Source organism: Megascapheus bottae, chromosome 22, assembly GCF_031878675.1.
Source record: "Megascapheus bottae isolate mThoBot1 chromosome 22, mThoBot2.hap1, whole genome shotgun sequence".
NCBI classification, from domain to species: Eukaryota; Metazoa; Chordata; class Mammalia; order Rodentia; family Geomyidae; genus Megascapheus; species Megascapheus bottae.
This window is the reverse complement of record NC_143530.1, coordinates 15109010-15128697: the sequence shown is the minus strand read 5'-3', so window position 1 is coordinate 15128697 and position 19688 is coordinate 15109010. Positions and strand designations below refer to the sequence as shown.

The 19688-nt window shown below is 45.2% G+C and overlaps 2 protein-coding genes across 3 annotated transcripts; one reads left to right on the top strand and one right to left on the bottom strand.

The window, feature by feature from the left end:
- Nucleotides 1–893: 893 nt before the first annotated feature.
- Mog (myelin oligodendrocyte glycoprotein) lies at nt 894–16359 on the top strand. Of its 2 annotated transcripts, XM_090356159.1 has the most exons (8): nt 894–1063; nt 4924–5271; nt 10193–10306; nt 11864–11884; nt 12391–12411; nt 13140–13256; nt 13504–13524; nt 13824–16359. In XM_090356159.1, exons 1-8 carry the CDS (start codon nt 985–987, stop codon nt 13835–13837), a joined length of 735 nt encoding a protein of 244 aa, XP_090212285.1. In that variant the 5' UTR covers nt 894–984; the 3' UTR covers nt 13838–16359. The 2 variants fall into 2 exon arrangements, with proteins under 2 accessions (XP_090212285.1, XP_090212284.1); XM_090356158.1 differs by lacking the exon at nt 13824–16359 and having other exon boundaries at nt 13504–13787.
- Zfp57 (ZFP57 zinc finger protein) lies at nt 15031–19166 on the bottom strand. Its single transcript, XM_090355239.1, has 3 exons — nt 18679–19166; nt 17913–18002; nt 15031–16181 (listed from the first exon to the last, which is right to left on the bottom strand). The coding sequence occupies exons 1-3, from the start codon at nt 18803–18805 to the stop codon at nt 15031–15033; spliced, it is 1368 nt and encodes a 455-aa protein (XP_090211365.1). The 5' UTR covers nt 18806–19166.
- Nucleotides 19167–19688: the final 522 nt, after the last annotated feature.

The following is a 19688-nucleotide window of genomic DNA, read 5'->3' as shown; positions in this document are numbered from 1 at the left end:
AAAATCAGAGATCAGTGCTAAAGCATCCTGTCTGCTAGCTCTGTCCCCTAACCCTGCCAAGACTGATCGCTGATTCTCTTCTTCCACTTGCCTTTCTGAGAATAGAAAGACCATCAACTGTGACGTCAGTCTTATGACTCTCCCAAATGTGGGGTTTTTTTTTGTTTTTTGGGGTTTTTTTTGCCAGTCCTGGGCTTGGACTCAGGGCTTGAGCACTCTCCTTGGATTTTCTCAAGGCTAGCACTCTACCACTTGAGCCTCAGAACCACTTCCGGCTTTTTGCTACGTATGTGGTACCGAGGAATTGAACCCGGGCCTTCATGCATGCTAGGCAAGCACTCTACCACTAGGCCAAACTCCCGGCCCCAAATGTGGTTTGTGGGGAAAGCTGACTAAGGCCAACTGACCTGCCCCATATCTCTGAGCACACAGAAAGATGACTGGATTTGCAGTGGTAGAGGAAGTTTGACATCTGGCTGAATGGCCGAGTAATGACAGTTATGAGACAAGAAATACAACTCCAAGGCCGAAATTCTCTGTCAGCCAACAACAATTGCTCTTCTTTGGCTAGCTCCTGAAGTCGAGAAGGAGCTTCACACAAACATTGGCCTCTTCTGCGGTCCAGTGACTGATGGATTCCACTAGCTAGCCCCTAGATGCCTGCTTAGACTGCATTGCTGGGAGGGGGAAATGGAGAAATGCTCAGTACCAGGCAGCCACTGCTCCATTGCTCTGAGGGGGATGGGAAAGGCGAACCCTGCTCATCCCTTGGTCTGTAGTCCTTTTGTGTAATTGCTGGGCAAGGGTGACGTGGGACTGTGCCTACTGGCACAGCTGCAGCAGGGTCCCAGTGGAGGCAGGGCTCAGGCAGCAGGGCCCTCCCACATCCTCTCTCGAACTTCTCAGGAGCAGAGGACATGCAACCCCAGGGCCTCTGCTTGGCCTGACCCTACCACGGGGTCTCTGTCCCCACTAATAGTGGAGATGGCCCTTTTATGGAGCACCTCTCTACCCACCTGCCTCCTTGCCCTTCTCTTTCTTCAGCTATCTTCTAGCTTTGCAGGTAAGATGTGTTTATTCCTGTTCTGCCCAAGATCTAACAACAGAAAAAGTCAGATTTTCTGAGCTAACCTCTTTCAGTCATCTTCAAATGCTGTATGACTTTCTTTTCTTTAAATATAGATCTACTAAAAGCCAGAAATGGTGCTGTAGTTCAAGTGGTAGAGCACTAGCCTTGAGGAAAGCCCATGGACAGTGCTCAGGCCATGAGTTCAAGCCCCAAGACTGGCGGGGGGGCGGGGGGGAATCAATACATACCTTACAAAATTACAACAAACAAACAAACAAGAGAAGGAGTGGGTTGAGAGGATTGAGTTAGAACATTGAAAAAGGTGACATTGATTAAGATGCATTATATTCATAAATTGCTTTTGTTGAATGGCAAATCCATTGTATAACTACTTACAGATAATAAAAATATTTTAAAAAAGCAGATCTACTGATGTTGCATTCTCCCCTCAGAATCTTCATGAATCCTTACAGAGTAGAATCGAAACTTGATTTCCCTGTGGCTCTTAGACTCCAGTCCATAGCTTCATTCATGTTAAGTACATGTTCCACCATGGAACTGGAGGTTTAACCCTGGTTAGAGTTTTCACCTCTCAAATGGAGACAAATAATTATCTGTTGGAGTTGCTGTCAGGATTAAATGAGGTGAGATCTATAACATGCTTAAAAACTGACATATTTGCAGTAAATTGATAAATGTTATAGCATCTTGCTATATTTGAATGCTTGGCTCTGCAGAGCAGAGGAGTCAATAAAGGGAAGTCCTTTCAGGGAGCCACCAACTGACAGGGAGCTGACACCAGCTCTCAGGGAGAAATCAGCCTCATCTCCTAGTAGCTCAGTCTCATTTGGGAAACTCAGCCTGTACAGAATAAACACCTGGAAGATGCCCAGAACAGGATTCAGAGCTGGAGTGAGGTTGAACTAGAGAGGGTGTGGTCTCACAGCCACACTAAGAGTAAACTCACTCAGCAGATAATTGTGAAGGACACAATGTGAATAAGAATGAAGTGCTGGGCCGGGAGTTTGGCCTAGTGGTTAAAGTGCTTGCCTAGCATGCATGAAGACCCAGGTTCAATTCCTCGGTACCACATACATAGAAAAAAGCTGGAAGTGATGCTGAGGCTCAAGTGGTAGAGCTCTAGCCTTGAGAAAGTCCAAGCACAGTGCTCAGGCCCTGAGCTCAAGCCCAGGACCGGCAAAAAAAAAAAAAAAAAAAAGAATGAAGTGCTGAGGAGTGGAGTGACAGTTAAAGAGGATGGAGTGACCAAAAGCAAAACCTCTAACCTAATGGAAACATAGGAATGAACTTTAGGGCGAGGCCAAACAGGAAGGCTCATGAGTGTCTTAAATGTCAAGATACTGTCTACCTTCCCAGGTGAAACCTGAAGGCAGGACTTAAGGACCAGAGAGAGGAATACAGCTGGCAGGAGAGTGGGTAGCAGCTGTTAGGACAACTCCATTCTAGAGCACTCCCAGTAGTTTCTTTGTAACTAGAGACTATATTGTGCTTTGTCTTAAGTATATGCTCAAGGGGGAGGAGGGAGAGGGGAAAAGCTCCTCCTAGGCTCTTGAATTCTATTTGTAATTTGGAGCTGGGGAACATATGTTGTGGGAGTCAAGGTCAGGGAGGGGGCAATCAAATGAAGAGAAAAAGAAGGGTAGGCAACACAATCATAATATTCAGTGTGAAAAGCTGAACCAGGTAAATTAAGGAGCTGGATAGGATTTAGAGAAATGGGAAAAGGATGAAAGGGATGACATTGATTAAGATGCATTGTACTCACCAACTGACATGAATCAAAACTCCTTTCTATAATGACTTAAGGATATATATATGTATATGTATATATATATATATTTTTTTATCAGCCTTAGGGCTTGAACTCAGGGCCTGGGCACTATCCTTGGGCTTTCTCAAGGATAGAGCTCTACCCTCTCAGAGCCACAGTCCTTAAGCCCCGTTTAAGCATAATTTTTAAAATTAGGAATAAAAAATAAAATGACGCTTAGAGCTGGGTGTTGTAGCTTAATCCTGTAATCTAGTGGTTACTCAATAGGATTGGAGGGTTGTAGTTTGAGGCCAAACTGGACATAAAAGTTCAGGAGTTTCCATCTGTATAAGTAGCAGGCAGTGCATGTGCCTGTCCTTCTAGCAGTAAAAGAATCACAAATGGGATTGTTGTGCAAGCTGGTCCACACATAAAGTCAGATCAGATCACAAAAATAACCAAGCTGGATGCTGGCAGCTCACATCTGTAATCCTAGCTACTCAGGAGGCTGAGATGCAAGAAGGATTTAGGTGCAAAGCCAGCCCAGACAAGAAAGTCCATGAGACCCTTATCCCCAATAAATTAGTAAAAACAAACAAAGGTCGAAAGTAGAGCTGTGGCTCAAGCAATAGTATACCAGCCTTGTACGAAAAGAAGCTCAGGGGCCTGGAGTTTGGCCTACTGGTAGAGTGCTTGCCTAGCATGCACGTAGACACAGGTTCAATTCCTCAGTACCATATACATAGAAAAAAAAGCTGAGAGTGGTGGTAACTCAAGTGGTAGAGTTCTAGCCTTGAGAAAACCCAAGGACAGTGCTCAAATCCTGAGTTCAAGGCCTAGCACTGGCAAAAAAAAAAAAAAAAAAAAAAAAAAAAAAAAAAAAACCTTAGGGCTGGGAATGTGGCTTAGTAATAGAGTGCTTGCCTATCATTTATGAAGCCCTGAGTTCAATTCCTCAGTACTACATAAACAGAAAAGGCTGGAAATGGTGCTGTGATTCAAGTGGTAGAGTGCTAGCTCAGGGGCAGTGCCCAGGCCCTGACTTCAAGCCCCAGGACTGGGGGGTGGGGGTGGGGAAACTGGGTGCTAGTCCTTTAATCCTCCCTACTCTGTAGGCTGAGATATGAGCACCCCACGTCAAAGCCAGCCCAGGCTAAAAGTCATCTGCAGTCATGCAGCAAGACTCTTATCTACAATTAACAATGGTGGGGGAGAAGGAAGCGGCCTTATGGTGAGGAGCCAAAAAAAGCGCCCCCATTCCCAGGTAGTAACCATCTTGCTGTTTATATAAACTATGAGTGACCCAAAAGCGCACATAAATTAAAGAAACAGAATTGTGGTGCCATTAAGTCCCAGGAACTGACCTGTCTGTGCTAAAATTAACCAAAACTCAGGTAAATTCAAGGGATGGCATTTGTTTTCCAAGCCATAAAACTACTCTCTGACAGTTGAATGGGCCATTAGCCCAGGGAGTTCCCTAATCCTTACCTTATCTCACCTGACCTGACTAACCCCCCCATGACTGTAAATCTGTGATTTTTGCTTTTAAAAAGACTGTGTGGACCCTAATTAGCAACTCCTTCGAGTTCCCTGCCTGGCTTGTAACCCGCAATAAACCTTGCTTTTGCATTCTCGGTGGTTTTCTTTGGGGACCCAGTCTCAGGGCACAACAATGGCTGAAGTGGAAGAGTGCGGAGCCTTGAGCTGAAAGAGCTCAGGAACAGAGACGAGGCCCAGAGTTCAAGCCCCATGATTGACAAAAATAAACAAACAAATAAATATAAAAATTAAAAAAAGAAGAAGCTCAAAGAAAGAGCACAGTTCAAGTCCCAGAATCTGCACACACACACACACACACACACACACACACACACACCCCTAATGTAAAAAGGGTTGGCGGATGGTTCAAGTGGTAGAGGACTTGATAAACCCTAATCCTATAAATAAACCAATAAATAGTTGTCCTTCTCCTTCCCTGTTTTGAAGCAGCCTGGCCCCCCCTCCCCAGGCACTTGTCTCACTGATGAAGGCTCCCCCGCTGACCCTCTGACCCTCTGTGTCTTCTCTTTGGTGTGTTGGACAGAACAGTTCAGAGTGATAGGACCAGGACACACCATCCGAGCTCTGGTTGGGGATGTCGTGGAACTGCCGTGCCGCATATCTCCTGGAAAAAATGCTTCGAATATGGAGGTGGGGTGGTACCGCCCCCCCTTCTCTAGGGTGGTTCACCTCTACCGAAATGGCAAGGACCAAGATGCAGAGCAGGCCCCTGAATATCGAGGCCGAACAGAGCTGCTAAAAGAGACTATTGGAGAGGGCAAGGTGACCCTCAGGATTCGGAACGTGAGGTTTGCAGATGAAGGAGGTTTCACCTGCTTCTTCCGAGATCATTCTTACCAAGAGGAGGCCGCCATGGAGTTAAAAGTGGAAGGTGAGTCAGGCCAATAATTAATAGGCAATACTATTTGTTGGAGTGGTCATGATTTCCCTCGAGACTTCAATTGTTCTTCCAACTAAGATCCTTCAACCCACACAGCTATACCACTGGGGATCTGTTTTGTAGAAAGACATATTAGTAAACAGGAACTGCTGTGCTCTCAGTGTCTGGTGCATCATTGTTTGGGCTGGGAAAGAAACTGGAATCAAAGCCAGTACCCAGGAGCAGAAAGTGACTAATTACATAAGGGTATCTGTACGATGAATATTGTGCACACATTTAAAAGGTTGTTTTGTTTGAGTCATTCCCATAGTGGATCATTCCCATAGTCCTAGTGACTCTGGAGGCTGAGATCTGAGGATCAAGGTTCAAAGCCAGCCTAGATAGAAAAGTCCTTGAAACTCTTATCTCCAACTAACTAAGAAAAAACCAGAAGTGAAAATGTGGCTCAAGTAATAGAGCACCAATCTGCCTTGAGCAAAAAAAAAAAAAAAAAAAAAAGCTCAGGACAGCACCCAGGCCAAGTTCAAGCCCTAGTACTAGCACAGGCATGTGTGTGCAAACACACACACACACACACACAAATTATCCTTGGTAAAAAATAGAGTCCATGTGAATGAACAAGTAGGGACTTACAAAAAGAAAGAGAGGGGCAGGGAGTTTGGCCTAGTGGTAGAGTGTTTGCTTAGCATTCATGAAGATCGGGGTTCAATTCCTTGGTACCACATATACATTGAAAAAGACAGAAATGCGGGGCCGGGAGTTTGGCCTAGTGGTAGAGTGCTTGCCTAGCATGCACGAAGACCCGGGTTCAATTCCTCGGTACCCCACATACATAGCAAAAAGCTGGAAGTGGTGCTGAGGCTCAAGTGGTAGAGCTCTAGCCTTGAGAAAGTCCAAGGACAGTGCTCAAGCCCTGAGCCCAAGCCCAGGACTGGCAAAAAAAAAAAGAAAAAGAAAAAGACAGAAATGGTGCTGTGGCTCAAGTGGTAGAGCTCTAGCCTTGAGAAAGCCCAAGGACAGTGCTCAGGCCCTGAGTTCAAGGCCCAGGACTGACAAAAAAAAAAAAAAGAAAGAGATATCACATGCAGATTTCTTCTCTTCATCCCTTCAGTTCTCCAGAACTCTTTTTTCGATGTTTTATGTGCTGGATGACTTGGGAGTTTGTTTATTTTCTTACTTAATCACAGGAAAAAAAAAAAGTATGGCAAGGTAAATTAGACAGAAGGAAGCTTTGAGAGTGAATTGCTTGTTCACTGAGGACTGTTCAGAGAGCCAGGGCCTCAGATCCTCTCCCCTGCCCCCTCCCCACCTGCAGTGCCAACATCAGACAATCTGACACTCTTGTCTCTGGGGTTGGGGGAGACTGCTGCAGTGTGGGACCAGAAGACAGCATTGTACGCTGAATAACAAAGCGCTATTTCTAGAGATGGATAGCAGGGACATGAAAATAGCTCTGTGTGTCACAAAATGTTCTTCAGGCAGCTGTTTTTCCTGGGGATTTTTTTTTTTAACACACAAAGAAGTTAGACGGAGAGGCCCCCAGTTTACAGATGATTCTCCTAGTTCTTGCTTAACAAATTCCTGTCACGAAGGCCTCCCTCAACGTACTGTTCAGCCTATGACCACCACGAGGAAACAAAAGAGGAAAAGAAAGAGGGGGAGGAGGATAAGGAGAAAAGATCTGAAACAAAACCCTTTTCCTCTGCCTCAAGGAAAAAAGTTTCTCTTCTGAGTTTATTTCTACCTTCCAAGCTCTGGGTAGCAAAACAGATATTTTTTTGTAAGATTTTCCTCTCTTTCTCTAAAATGTTTCCTCCCTCCTTCCCACCCCAACTTAAAAATGTATGCAAGAGTTAGATATAATGGCATGATGACTGGAATTCCAGCAGCATGCTAGGCTAGAGGCAAGAGGATGGCAAGTTTAAGGCAAGCCTGTATATAAAGAGACCTTGTCTCAAAATACAAGTAGTCACACATACAAAGTAAAGAGAATCTATCTTGCCAACCTGATTCCTACTTATAGCTCTCCTCCTGAGTTGCTAAGGCAAATCCCAAGAAGCATTATTTCATTGCTAAATGCTTGAGAATGTATCAAACATAAGACCACAACACAGGGCCAGGAGTTTGACCTAGTGGTAGAGTGCTTGCCTAGCACGCACAAAGACCTGGGTTTGATTCCTTGGTACCACATACATAGAAAAAGCCAAAAGTGGTACTGTGGTTCAAGTGGTAGAGCTCTAGTTTGAGAAAGCCCCAAGACAGTGCTCAGGCCCTGAGTTCAAGTTCCAGAACTGGCAACAGAAAAAGACCACACAAGGCTGGGAGCATGACCTAGTGACAGAGTACTTGCCTAGCATGCATGAAGCCCCGAGTTCGATTCCTCCATACAATATACACAGAAAAAAGCCAGAAGTGGTGCTGTGGCTCAAGTGGTAGAGTAGTGCTAACCTTGAGGAAAAACCCAAGGACAGGGCCCAGGCCCTGAGTTCAAACCCCAGAACTGGGAAAAAAAAATAAGAACACATAAAAAGAACCACAATCTAAAAGTCTATACAATCATCAAACATTCTCAAGAGATTCTGATATTTGAATGTTTTGTTCTTGGTCATGGGGTTTGAACTTGGGGTCCCAGAGCTCTACAACTTTGAGCTACAATGTCACTTCTAGTTTTCTGGTGGTTAATTGAAAATGAGAGTCTCAAGGAGTTTTTGCCTGAACAGGATATCTCAGCTTCCTGAGTAGCTAAGATTTATAGTTATGAGCTACTAGTGCCCAGCTTTATTCTGATTTTTTTAAATTGTTGGGGTAATATATAGAGGGGTTACAGTTACGTTCATCAGGTAGTGGGTACAATACTTCATGAACATTGATACCCCCTCCCATGTTTTTCTTTCACTTGCCCTCCCCATTCTGATTTTTTTTGGGGGGTCATGGGGCTTGAACTTTGCCTGGGCATTGTCACTGAGCTCTTCAGCTCAAGGCTACTGCCCTACTTCTCATTTTCTAGAGGTTAATTGGAGATAAGAGTCTCAAGTCCTTTTGTGCCCAGGCTAGCTTTGAACCTTAATCCTCAGATCTCAGCCTCCTGAGTAGCTAGAATTACAGGTGAGAGCCACCACCCCCGGCTCCATTCTGATTTTTTAAATATGTATTTTTACAAATGGTTTAAATAAGATCCAAACAGGCTCTACTGTTTGGTGGATGGTGTTTGACTCTATAATTTTTTCCATGGTCTGAATTTTACTGGTTGCATTCTACAGTGCTATCTAATACAATCCTCTATGCTTTGTATTTCCTGTCAACTGATGGATCTAGATCTATCTATCAACAGATCTAGATCCTGTCAACTGATAAACCTAGGTAGATTCATTTGGGCAAGTTTTTTTTTTTTTGGTCAGTCCTAGGATTTGAACTCAGAGTCTGGGCACTGCCCTTGGACACTTTTTGCTCAAGGCTAGCACACTTGAGCCACAGCGCCATTTTTGGCTTTTTCTGTGTATGCAGTTCCTGGGAATCAAACCTAGAGCTTAATGCATGCTAGAGGAGCATGCTACCACTAGACCATGGTCCAGGCCTTGGGCAAGTTTTTCGATGATGTTATATATCTGGAGGCTGACAAAAATCTTTTTGTCCATTTTTTTCTATGACTCTAATCTTTCATGAAAGTGTAAGAGATGTGCAAAAAATAAAAAAAAAGAAAGAAAAAGGAGAGAAGGGGAAAAAGAGAGCAGGAAAGAGACAGGGAGAAGGGAAATTACTCTTTATGTGTGTAATGCCCAAGTCTCAGGATGACCACCAAGAGACCACCAAGAGTCAGACATTACAAAATGCAAAAGCAAGGCTTTATTCAGGCCGGCTAGCTCCAGGCCTCTGTCCTAAGCATCCTCAGAGGGAGCTCAGGAGGAGGCCACAACCTGCTTTTTCACAGGGCTTTTAAAGGCAAAGACCACAGATTTACTGCAACACAGCAATCAGCTATTGGAGTGAGATAAGGTAGGGGTTAGGGACACTTCAGGGCAGTGGAAGCTAACAAGAGGTTCCCATGCCAGTAGAATCCTAATTAGCTGTCTGAGGGTAGTTTTATGGCTTTAGAAAACAAATGCCATCTCTTGAATTTACCCGAGTTCTGGTTAATTTTAACACAGACAGGTCAGTTCCTGGGACTTAGTGGCACCACAATTCTGTTTCTTTAATTTATGTACACTTTTGGGTCACTCACAGTTTACATAAACAACAAGAAGGTTGCTGCTTCAGAATGGGGGCGCTTTTTTTAGCTCCTCAATGTATAAGCTGTTTTCCATATGTATAGGGAATCAATAACATTCAGGAGGCCCGGAGTTTAGCCTAGTGGTAGAGTGCTTGCCTAGCATGCATGAAGACCCAGGTTTGATTCCTTGGTACCACATACATAGAAAAGCCAGAAGTGGTGCCGTTGCTCAAGTGGTAGAGCACTAGCCTTGATAAAGCCTAAGGACAGTGCTCAGGGTCTGAGTTCAGTCCCCAGAACTGGCGAAAAAAAAATAAAGTTAAAAAATTAAATAAATAAATATACACATATTATATAGAGAGATTAAATAAAATATATGTATATATAACGTTCAGGGAAAATATTCAGCCTAGAATTAACAACATTCAGGGGGGAAAATAACTGAACATATACTTTTCTTTGTCATTATTTCCTAAATAGCACAGTATGACATTTACATTGTTTTTAGTATTACAATCCAAAGACAATTGAAAGTATATGGAAGTGGGCTGGAAAGTAGCTCAGTAGTGCAGTACTTACTTAAGTAGCATGCTGTGGCTCTGGATTCCATCCCCAGCAGTGTCAAAAAATAAAGTACTTGGGAAGATGTGTATAGGTGTTGTGTGTTGGGAAAGCGGGCTGGGCAAAGTCAATTGTGCCTTTCAGACCCCTTCTACTGGATCAACCCCTGGGTGCTGGTTCTCATCGCTGTGCTGCCCGTGCTCCTCCTGCAGACGGCTATGGGCCTCCTCTTCCTCTACCTGCAGCACAGACTGAGAGGTATGCTGCTGGGCCTGGGCCCAATGGGGCCTTCCCTCATCCTTAGAGGCCTTGAACTCAGAGGCCTGGGCATTGCCCCTGAGCTGTCTGTGTTCAGGGCCAGCACTCTACCACTCTACCACCTGAGTCACGTGTGTCTATATAAAGAGTCTCAGTGATTTTCCTGTCCAAGCTGATTTCAAACTCCAATTGTCATATACCAGTCTCCACGTGCTCCCAGGTTACCTTTTGCGCGCGCGTGCTCGTGTGTATGTGTGTGTGATGAGACTTGAACTCTGCCTGGGCACTGTCCTTGAGCTCTTCAGCTCAAGGCTACCACCCTATCCATGAGCCAAGACCCACTTCCCATCTTCTAGAGGTTAATTGGAGATAAGAGTCTCAGGTCCCTTTTGTGCCTCGGCTGGCTTTGAACCTTGATCCTCAATCTTAGCCTCCTCAGTAGCCAAGATTACAGACTCGAGCCACCTCACCCAGCCCTTTATGATTCTGAAGTGAACGTTCTGTCAGTGTTTTTTAAACAGCTTCCTCCATCTTTTCCACTCAACACTGAGCACTTAGGTTCAGTTGTGGACCAAGCTGTTGTATCCAGAGCTTTCCTTCTGAGACACCTCACTGTTCTCCCCAGAGCCAATCCACTAAATGTTGACACCGCATTTACTAAAAGAACAAAGCAAGGAGAGCTTGGGACCTGGATAACTGGATCAACAATTAAAAAAGAATTTGGTGGCACTGCAATGGAACCCAGGGACTTAGGCATGCTAAACAGGGTTCTACGATTGAGCCACACTCCATCCCAACAGTGGAAACTTATCCTCTGGCCTTGAACTTATCTCAGAGCCTGATAACAAAAAGCTTTCAACATGGCTGAACAACAACAAAAAAGATTGAATTCCATCCTAGACACTGAACCATGAGCAAAACTCTCAGGTTCTCCAAGAGTGACAGCTGCTTGGTGTGTTGATATTCTCCCTTGTAAATCGCAGGGAATATTAAAGAGGATAACATGGAAAGTGCTAAATGCAGAGCCAACCACAAAGTACGGGCCTATTAAATCTAGCTTCTACCTTCTCATTCAGATTGGGAGTGGCTTCAGATTTACAAGTGACAGCCAGCAGGGTGGAGCAGCCACTTGACCAGAGAACTAGGAAGGGAAAAGAACAGTGGGAGGGAGATAGTAAAACCTGATGACTTGAAGAATTGCTGCTTGCCTAGACTGGTGGTGAAAGATGGCTTTTGCATTATTTCATTACTTGATCTACACAATAGCCAGATAAAGCCACCTCAACGCCTCCTAGTTTCTAACTTAAGTGTTCTTCCCAGTCACCTAAGGATGCTTCCAAGCTGCCCCCATAAGAGCCCAGAGTGGGAAGCGGTGCTGTGGCTCAAGTGCTACAGTGATAGCCTTGAGCTGAAAAGCTCAGGGATAGTGCCCAAGCCCAGAATTCAAGTTCCACAACTGACAAAATTATAAAAAGCCCAAGGTGCTGAGTGTGTGGAAGGGTATCCATCTCACACCAGACAATGAACTAATTGGACAATTGCCTTTTTCTGTTTTAGGAAAACTTCGAGCAGAAATACGTGAGTTCCAGGCTTGCGCTCTCTCCCACTCTCTCTCCTCTTAGTGCCTCCTGTTCGCTCTTTTGGCCTGGCATGTTTTCTCAGTCTCTGCATCTCTAATACCCCATGCTCCCTTCAGATGGGAAATTCGCTACTTAAAACTAACCAGGGATAGAGGTGCAATCCATTGAGATGCACTGTAACCACGTGAAGAAATGTCAGGAAAGCTCAGGCATACACAAGGGAAGAAAGACCACAACAGATCAGATTTTAGCCTTCTGTCCACTTCATCTTTCCTAACAGTCACAATAACCAGCCCCTTGTGCAACCAAAAGCCCCAAACTAACCAGTCAAGAATTGTCAACAACCTACTGTGCTTCCTTTGTCCGTAGTCTTCATAGAAGTCAAATCCTATAGCGTAGCCTATCCTGTCAGGGCTAAAGTCAGTCCCATCTGAAATTAACAAAAACCCAAGAGCTAGGACACCAGGATACTAGCAAATTCATTTCCCATTGTTCCTCTTTCAGAGAATCTTCATCGGACTTTTGGTAAGTACAAGTATTTCACTTGGGTTCCAGTCATCTGGGGAAACAAAGTTCCCTGGCTGCTGGTAGGTGCCCTCTTTTTCCTTTGAGTAAGCCATCATTTGCAACCAAGATTGGAAAATAATGGCAAATACTTCTATACCACTGTGTGTGCCTGTGTGTCATTCCTGGGATATGAACTTGGGACCTGGGCACTGTCCCTGAGCTTTTTTGCTCAAGGCTAGTGCTCTACCATTTAAGCCACAGCTCCACTTGCAGCTTTTTGGTGGTTAGTTGGAGCTAAGTCTTACAGACTTTTCTGTCCAGGCTGGCTTCAAACCATGACCAGCCAGATAAAGCGTCCTAAGTAGCTAGGATTACAGACATGAACCATTAGTGCTGGTTTTTGTTGTTTTTTTTAATAAAATCCATGGCTCATCACATTTAATAAAATCCATGGCTCATCACACACACACACACACACCACTAAATCCATAAAAGGTTGGTGAAAATAAGCTCATCACACTTAAAATCCATGGCTCATCTCACACACACACACACACACACACACACACACACACACACACACAAACATACCACTAAATCCATAAAAGGTTGGTGAAAATAAAAATTGCTGCTTTTCTCAAGTCCATCTTTAGCTGGTCTGAGACTGCAGGTTAGAAGTCTAGTAGGGCAAAGGGCAATGCGTGGGGCAAAAACATTGACATTGTTTGTTCTGGTGAATAATTCAGATCCCCACTTCCTGAGGGTTCCTTGCTGGAAGATAACACTCTTCGTAATCGTGCCAGTTCTTGGACCCATGGTTGCCTTGATCATCTGCTACAACTGGCTACACCGAAGACTAGCAGGTGCAGCGAGGGAACAGCCAACAGAGGCCACACACTAGTGGGGAACCCAGCCAGAGTGGGCAACTGGAACTGGGGCTCAAGATCCCAGAGTTACGATTTCATTCATTCTGTTCCCGTGCTCATTCCCTGCCCCTCAAGGAAACGGGAAAGAGGGCAGTCTGTCTCCAGTGTCCACAGGGAGGGTGGGAGGGAGGTGTTGCCTTTCACTGGTTATCTGCCTGTCTACCTGTTTCCTTTTTGTTTGCAGGACAGTTTCTTGAAGAGCTAAGTAAGTTCCCTTTTTTAAAAAAATCAGCCAAGAACAAAAATGCCCAGAAAGACTGACCAGAGGGTTGGGGGGGGGACCCTCTAGTGAGGGATAATAGGAGGCAGCTGTTGCACAAGTTTATAGGGGACTGAATGGAACGCCAGGCCACTCGTACCTGCTGCCTAATTTGTACTCAGCAGCCTCCTTTCCTGTTCTCTACATAAGATAGGTGACCCCAGAGGGCTTTTCATTTCTCTGGTTCAGTGGTTTCAAGGTAGAAAACAACTGACATAAATTTTCAAGTTCTTTTTTCCTTCTAGGAAACCCCTTCTGAGTGTTGACACATTTGGACAGCTGTGCAAGAATTTGGTTGGTCCAGAGTCTTTTCCTTGAGACCATGTCATCCATTCAGTGGACTCTGCCGTGGACACATTCCAATCTGCATATCCACACACACACTGAACTCCAAACAGAATTGACGTCCCTTCTGTCTTCTACTTTATTTCTTCCTTTCCCACTTTTTGTCCCATTTTTCCACTCCTCTCTTCCACCAGGAAGCGCTCTATGGCAGATCTCCTCTTTCCATCAGAGAACACTTACTCAAGAACAGAAAGCAACAGATGGGAGGTGCCGTGCCATGACCTGGAGTCTGAGAACCTCCTACTACAAATTACAGTCCATCAAGTTTACAAATGGTGGCTGGCTGCTTCTTCCACGACTCCAGCCATGAGCAGAGGATCAGAGTAGAGTTAGGAGTGATGTTGACTAAGCTGCAGATGAGAATGTGAACCCTTAACTAAAACCTAGGGATAGCTTCCCAGATGGATTCCACAGAATACTGCCAGATCCCACCTCGTCTCAGCAGCCTAAGGAAGAACTTCAGTAGCAAGTGATGAGAACCGGGCCATATGTTATCTCCGGTTCTACATCTACATCTTCTCTGTCCTTCTCCCCCTCCCCCCCTCCTTCTACCCCCCATTTCTCCTCTCTCTCCCCTTCTTCCTACTTATAACCCTATCACAGAATCTACTGTTTTATTCAACGATTACTACTTGGTGGTCTGTCAGACACAAAGAAACAAGCTAGGTGCTAATTGTTAATAATATGAGTTTCTATGTGCACACTTCCTTTCCCTTTTCTGTGTTGTATTTCTCTTATTTATCTTTCTATCTATTCTCAGCCCCTCAACCCAAGCCTCCAGGCCTGAGAGGCAAATCCTCAGCAAACCAGAGTTAAAATAGAAAGGCCTTCCCCCCCCCCAATTTATTCATTTTTGTTGGTTGTAGAGCTTGATCTTAGGACCTCAGTGCTGTACCTGAGATCTTTTGCTCAAGACTAGAGCTCTACCACTTTGAGCCAGCTCCACTTCTGCTTATCGAGCGGTTAATTGGAGATAAGTTTTACAGGAAAGTTTCTGCCCGGGCTGGCTTCAATCTGAGATCCTCAAATCTCAGCCCCTTGAGTAGCCAGGATTACAGGCATGAGCCACCTGCGCCTGGCTGGCCTTTTATTTATGTTTCAAAACCTTCATTTATCTTTTGCTTTCCTTCCTTTTTCTACCTTTTTCCTTCTTGTCCTCTCATCCTCTGGAGCCACGGGAGCCATTTCCTGATTGCTTGCAGTCCTTTGTAACCATGGGGGATCCGGAAGGTAGCCTAGCCAGTGACCCAGGACTACCCGGCATTCTGCACAGTTAAGTGGGAAGTGTGCCATAAGTTGTAGGCTTTTGCCTTTAGTCTTGTTCCAGTGATCCACAAGGTCCTCCTTCACCTTAAAACAGAGGTCACAGACGGGACAACAGTAGATTTTCTGTTCTGAATAGTGGAACTTCTGATGGTTGGACAGAGAGGCTTTGTCATTGAAAGTCAAGGTACAATGTGGGCAAGACAAGCCCTTGCTTCTTGAGCGCTTCACTGGAGGAGAGTTGGAAGTGTTACCTCCTAAGTCTATGCTACTGGAAGCTGAGGTTGTAGTGACAGAAGTTGGGGTCACATGCACAAGCCCCTGGGTGTGCCTTTGGCTCCTAAGTACAGGTTCCTGGAATCCAGTGGTGGAAAGTGGAAGCACAACAACAGAACGCTGGGTTCCAGCCACTGGCTCCTTCTCCTGATGTATCTTCAGATGGCGTTTGACCTCTGACCGGTCCCGGAAGCGCTTTCCACACACAGGACACGAGTGGGGCCGGTAGCCCAGATGAACACGGCGGTGCCGGCTCAGACCGGAAGCATCGCAGTAGGTCTTGTCACAGAGATTGCAACGGAAGGGCCTGTCTGCTTGATTCTGGCGCTTATTTTGTCCGGGGAGCTGGGAGTCCCCCTCCGACTGCACTGGGTTACTGATGTTACCCGTCTGGGGCCTCTGGACACCCGTCTGGGGCCTCTGGGTACACTTGTGGTTGAGCAATAGGGAGTGCCTGCTGAAACCTGCTCCACATCTGGGACAGGTAAAAGGTGGTCCAACTTGGGTGGTCCTGCGCACTAGGATCCTCCAGGTCTCGGCTCCATCTGGGGCAGGAGTCCTCTCATTGCCCTGATCTTGACCTGGTTCTCGATGTTGCGGCTGCGATGACTGCCGCCGTTGCCGCTGCGGCCTCTGCGGCCGCGGCTGCTGCTGCTGTTGCTGCTGCTGCTGCTGCTGTTGCTGCTGCTGTTGCTGCTCTTCCTCCTTCACTTCGCATCCTGTTGGGAAAGAAGAGAATTAACACAGGATTCACTATGACAACACATGCTTTCTTTTAGTGAAAGCCCCTGGCTCCATCCCTTCCCACCCAACCTATTTCACCCTCACCCTAGGACTCAGACCAGAATTAAGAACTAGGCTTTCCAAATTATAAACCAATAAAGGTCTTAAGCACCATCTGCCAATAATATGAGATGTCTATGTTTGAAATCAGTCATCTCTCATTTTTAGTATTGTTCACTCCTGCAAACATTCCATAGTACACAATAATCTTCTTCCCCGACTTCACCTTTCATTGAGTTAAGCATCAACCACAGTCCAAAAGTATTAAATGACCAAAAGAAAAAAAATTCTTCCACCCCGCCCCCTCAATGTTGGGGCTTGAACTCAGGGCCTGCATGATGTCCCTAAGCCTCTTTGTGCTCAAAGCTAGGGTTCTACCACTTGAGCCACAGTATTGTTTTGAGCTTTGAGTAGTTTATTAGAGATAAGAATCTCAGGGACTCTCCTGCCCCAGCTGGCTTCAAGTCAAGATCCTCAGATCACAGCTTTCTAAGTACCTAGGATTAGGCCAGGAGCTTGGCCTAGTGGTAGAGTACTCGCCCTGGGTTCAACTCCGAGGTACCACATACACAGAAAAAAAGCTGGAAGTGGTGCTCTGGCTCAAGAGGCAGAGTGCTAGCCTTGAGAAAGTCCAAGGACAATGCCCAGGCCCTAAGTTCAAGCCCCAGGACTGGCCAAAATAAATAAATCAATAAAGTACCTAGGATTACAGGCATGAGCCACTGGCACCCAGTTTAAAAAGAATTGAGAAATGCTACATTCATTTAACTTTTTTGTATATGATAACCATTTTATGAGTATTTAACCTTATTAACAGAATCCAAAGCTATCGGTGCTGGTAGTTTTGGGTATTACTGTTAACCTGGCTGGGTATCTCTTACCCATTTACTCCTGTCCCAGAAAAATGGCTCTCCTTTTCCAGCCCATCATCCCACTGCTTCATTTTTCTCCCCCCAGTTTTTTTTTTTGGGTGGGTCATGGGGTTTGAACTCTGCCTGGGCCCTGTCCCTGAGCTCTTCAGCTCAAGACTACCACTCTATCCTTGAGCCACAGTCCCACTTCCCATTTTCTAGATGTTAATTTACATAAGAGTCTAGGGTCCTTTTGTGCCAAGGCTGGCTTTGAACCTTGATCTTCAGATCTCAGCTTCCTGAATAGCTAAGATTACAGGCGTGAGAGACCAGGCCCAGCTCAAACGAACATTTTCTTCAGAAGAGTACCACTAATACAGCAATAGGATCTCTCAATTGCAACAAAGTAAATGATGTTCCCTTGTTTTGAAAGATATTCATCATGAAGTTAAGGGACGTGAGCCTTTAATTTCATGGTCCTTTCCAAGTCTAACTAGGCTGGAAAGGTATGTGCTAGGAGAGACTACAGAGCCTTGATCCTCTCAGTTCTCCATCCCTCCAGGAATGCTCCTAAACCCTTTATCATCTGCTCATTTGCACTTTTTTTTTTTTTTTGCCAGTCCTGGGCGTGAGCTCAGGGGCTGAGCACGGTCCTTGGACTTTCTCAAGGCTAGAGCTCTACCACTTGAGCCTCAGCACCACGTCCAGCGTTTTTGTATGTATGTGGTACCAAGGAATCGAACCCAGGTCTTTGCGCATGCTAGGCAAGCACTTTAACCACTAGGCCAAACTCCCGGCCTCATTTGCACTTCTTACCTGAAGGGAGACCCATGTTGTTTGGGGGACAGCGGTCTTCTCTCTCCTGTCTCTCCTGCCTCTCTTGTGCAAGCCGTCTATTTACATCTCCTTAAGGAAGAAAAATATTCTGGCTTATGAGTGGGAATGAGTTATATTGGTTCCAGACTTTGCCCTTTCACATCTGATGGAGATAACAGGCCATCTCCGATGTACCCATTTTAAAAACCTTAATTTAGATCACTTGCATGTAGGAAAATGACATTCAAAAGGTTAGGTCTTAGCAAAGTGCCAAGCTAGGCAAGCACTCTCCCACTAGACCAAACTTCTGGCCCCTGAACAGACAATTTTAAGAAGGTTTTTATTGTTACAAATACTGTCTTTGCTTTCTGTCTTTTTCTTCCTTCCTTTCTTTTTTGTTCCTGGGATTGAATTCAGGGCCTAGGGGCTGTCCGTGAGTTCTTTTGCTCAAGATTATTGCTCTACCACTTGAGCTACACCTCTACTTTTGACTCTGAGTAGTTAATTGGAGATAAGAATCTCACACACTTTCCTGCTTTGTCTGGCTTTGAACTGCCATCCTCACGTCTGTCTTCTGGCACTAGGATTTATAGGCATGAGCCACCAGCAACTGGTTTCATGTTAGTTTTAATTTCTTTTTCTTTAATCTTTAAGCTTAGTCTCTAGGGTCAGAGAGGCGGACAGTGAACTATTTTACCTGCCTAGGAAAACAGCTGCTCTATACCCCTAGGCCAAAGGGGTTCTCTGAAGGACCACAGCCTCTTACCCACATATGACAGGTTCCTCAAGGTTTCAGACATAACATCCAGGTAAAGGATCCTCTGACCTGTATCCAAACATTCCCACTCTTCCGGAGTGAAATTCACAGTCACATCCTCCAAGGACACTTGCATTTGGAAAAGCGGGACAGACTAGGAAAGTTTGTAAAACGCAGTCTCAAAGTTCAGAGAATTGAAACCTAAGAGAAAAATAAAACCATGGAATGAAGAGAAATATGGAGACAGGCACAAAAATCAGTAACTGTCTCATAGAAAGGAAACAATGAAGACAAAGAAAAAAAACGTGGCAGAAAAAGGTGATATACTGACTACAAATAGAAAGGGAAAAAATGGACAGGGAACAGTAGTAGCTCATGCCCGGAAGAGTATCAACAAGTGGCCGAGATCTGTGGATCAAAGTTTGAAGTCAACCAAGGCAGAAAAGCCTGTGAGACCCTTTTTTTTTTTTGTCAGCTCTAGGGCTTGAAGTCAGGGCCTGGGCACTGTCCTTGACGCTCTTTGCTCAAGGTTAACACTTGATTACCACTTAAGCTGCAGGGCCACTCCCAGTTTTTGAATGGCTAATTGGAGGTTAAGAGTCTCACAGGGACTTTTTGTCCAGGTTGGCTTCAAACTGATTTTCTGATCTCAGCCTCCTGAGTAGCTAGGATTACAGGCATGAGCCACCGGTACCCAGCTCCAATAAACTAAAAACAGAAAAGGAAAAAGCTGAAAGTGGAACTGTGGCTCAAGTGGTAGAGTGCTAGCCTTGAGCAAAAAAAGCTCAGGGACAGTGTTCAGGGTCAAAGTTCAAGTCCCAAGACCACTAGCACAAAACACACACACAGAGACAGAGAGAGATGAAGACAGAGAGACAGAGACAGACACAGGGATGGACAGACACAGGGACAGAGGATTGCTACACTAAAAAAATTTCAGAAAGTATTCAATGAAGATAGGGGGGTAGAAAGGCTTATTGGTCCTATTTCTGTTCAACTTGTAACATTCTGAGACTCTA

Bases quoted from the DNA above. Each gene is read 5' to 3' on its own strand.
- Zfp57 (XM_090355239.1), bottom strand. From the start codon at position 18,805: ATGCAAGTGTCCTTGGAGGATGTGACTGTGAATTTCACTCCGGAAGAG. The intron at 18,003-18,678 runs GTAAGAGGCTGT...TTCTTCCTTAAG, and splicing joins GAGGAACCTGTCATATGTGG to GAGATGTAAATAGACGGCTT. The intron at 16,182-17,912 runs GTAAGAAGTGCA...CTTTCCCAACAG, and splicing joins CAACATGGGTCTCCCTTCAG to GATGCGAAGTGAAGGAGGAA.
- Mog (XM_090356158.1), top strand. From the start codon at position 985: ATGGCCCTTTTATGGAGCACCTCTCTACCCACCTGCCTCCTTGCCCTT. The intron at 1,064-4,923 runs GTAAGATGTGTT...TGTGTTGGACAG, and splicing joins GCTATCTTCTAGCTTTGCAG to AACAGTTCAGAGTGATAGGA. The intron at 10,307-11,863 runs GTATGCTGCTGG...TTTCTGTTTTAG, and splicing joins CCTGCAGCACAGACTGAGAG to GAAAACTTCGAGCAGAAATA.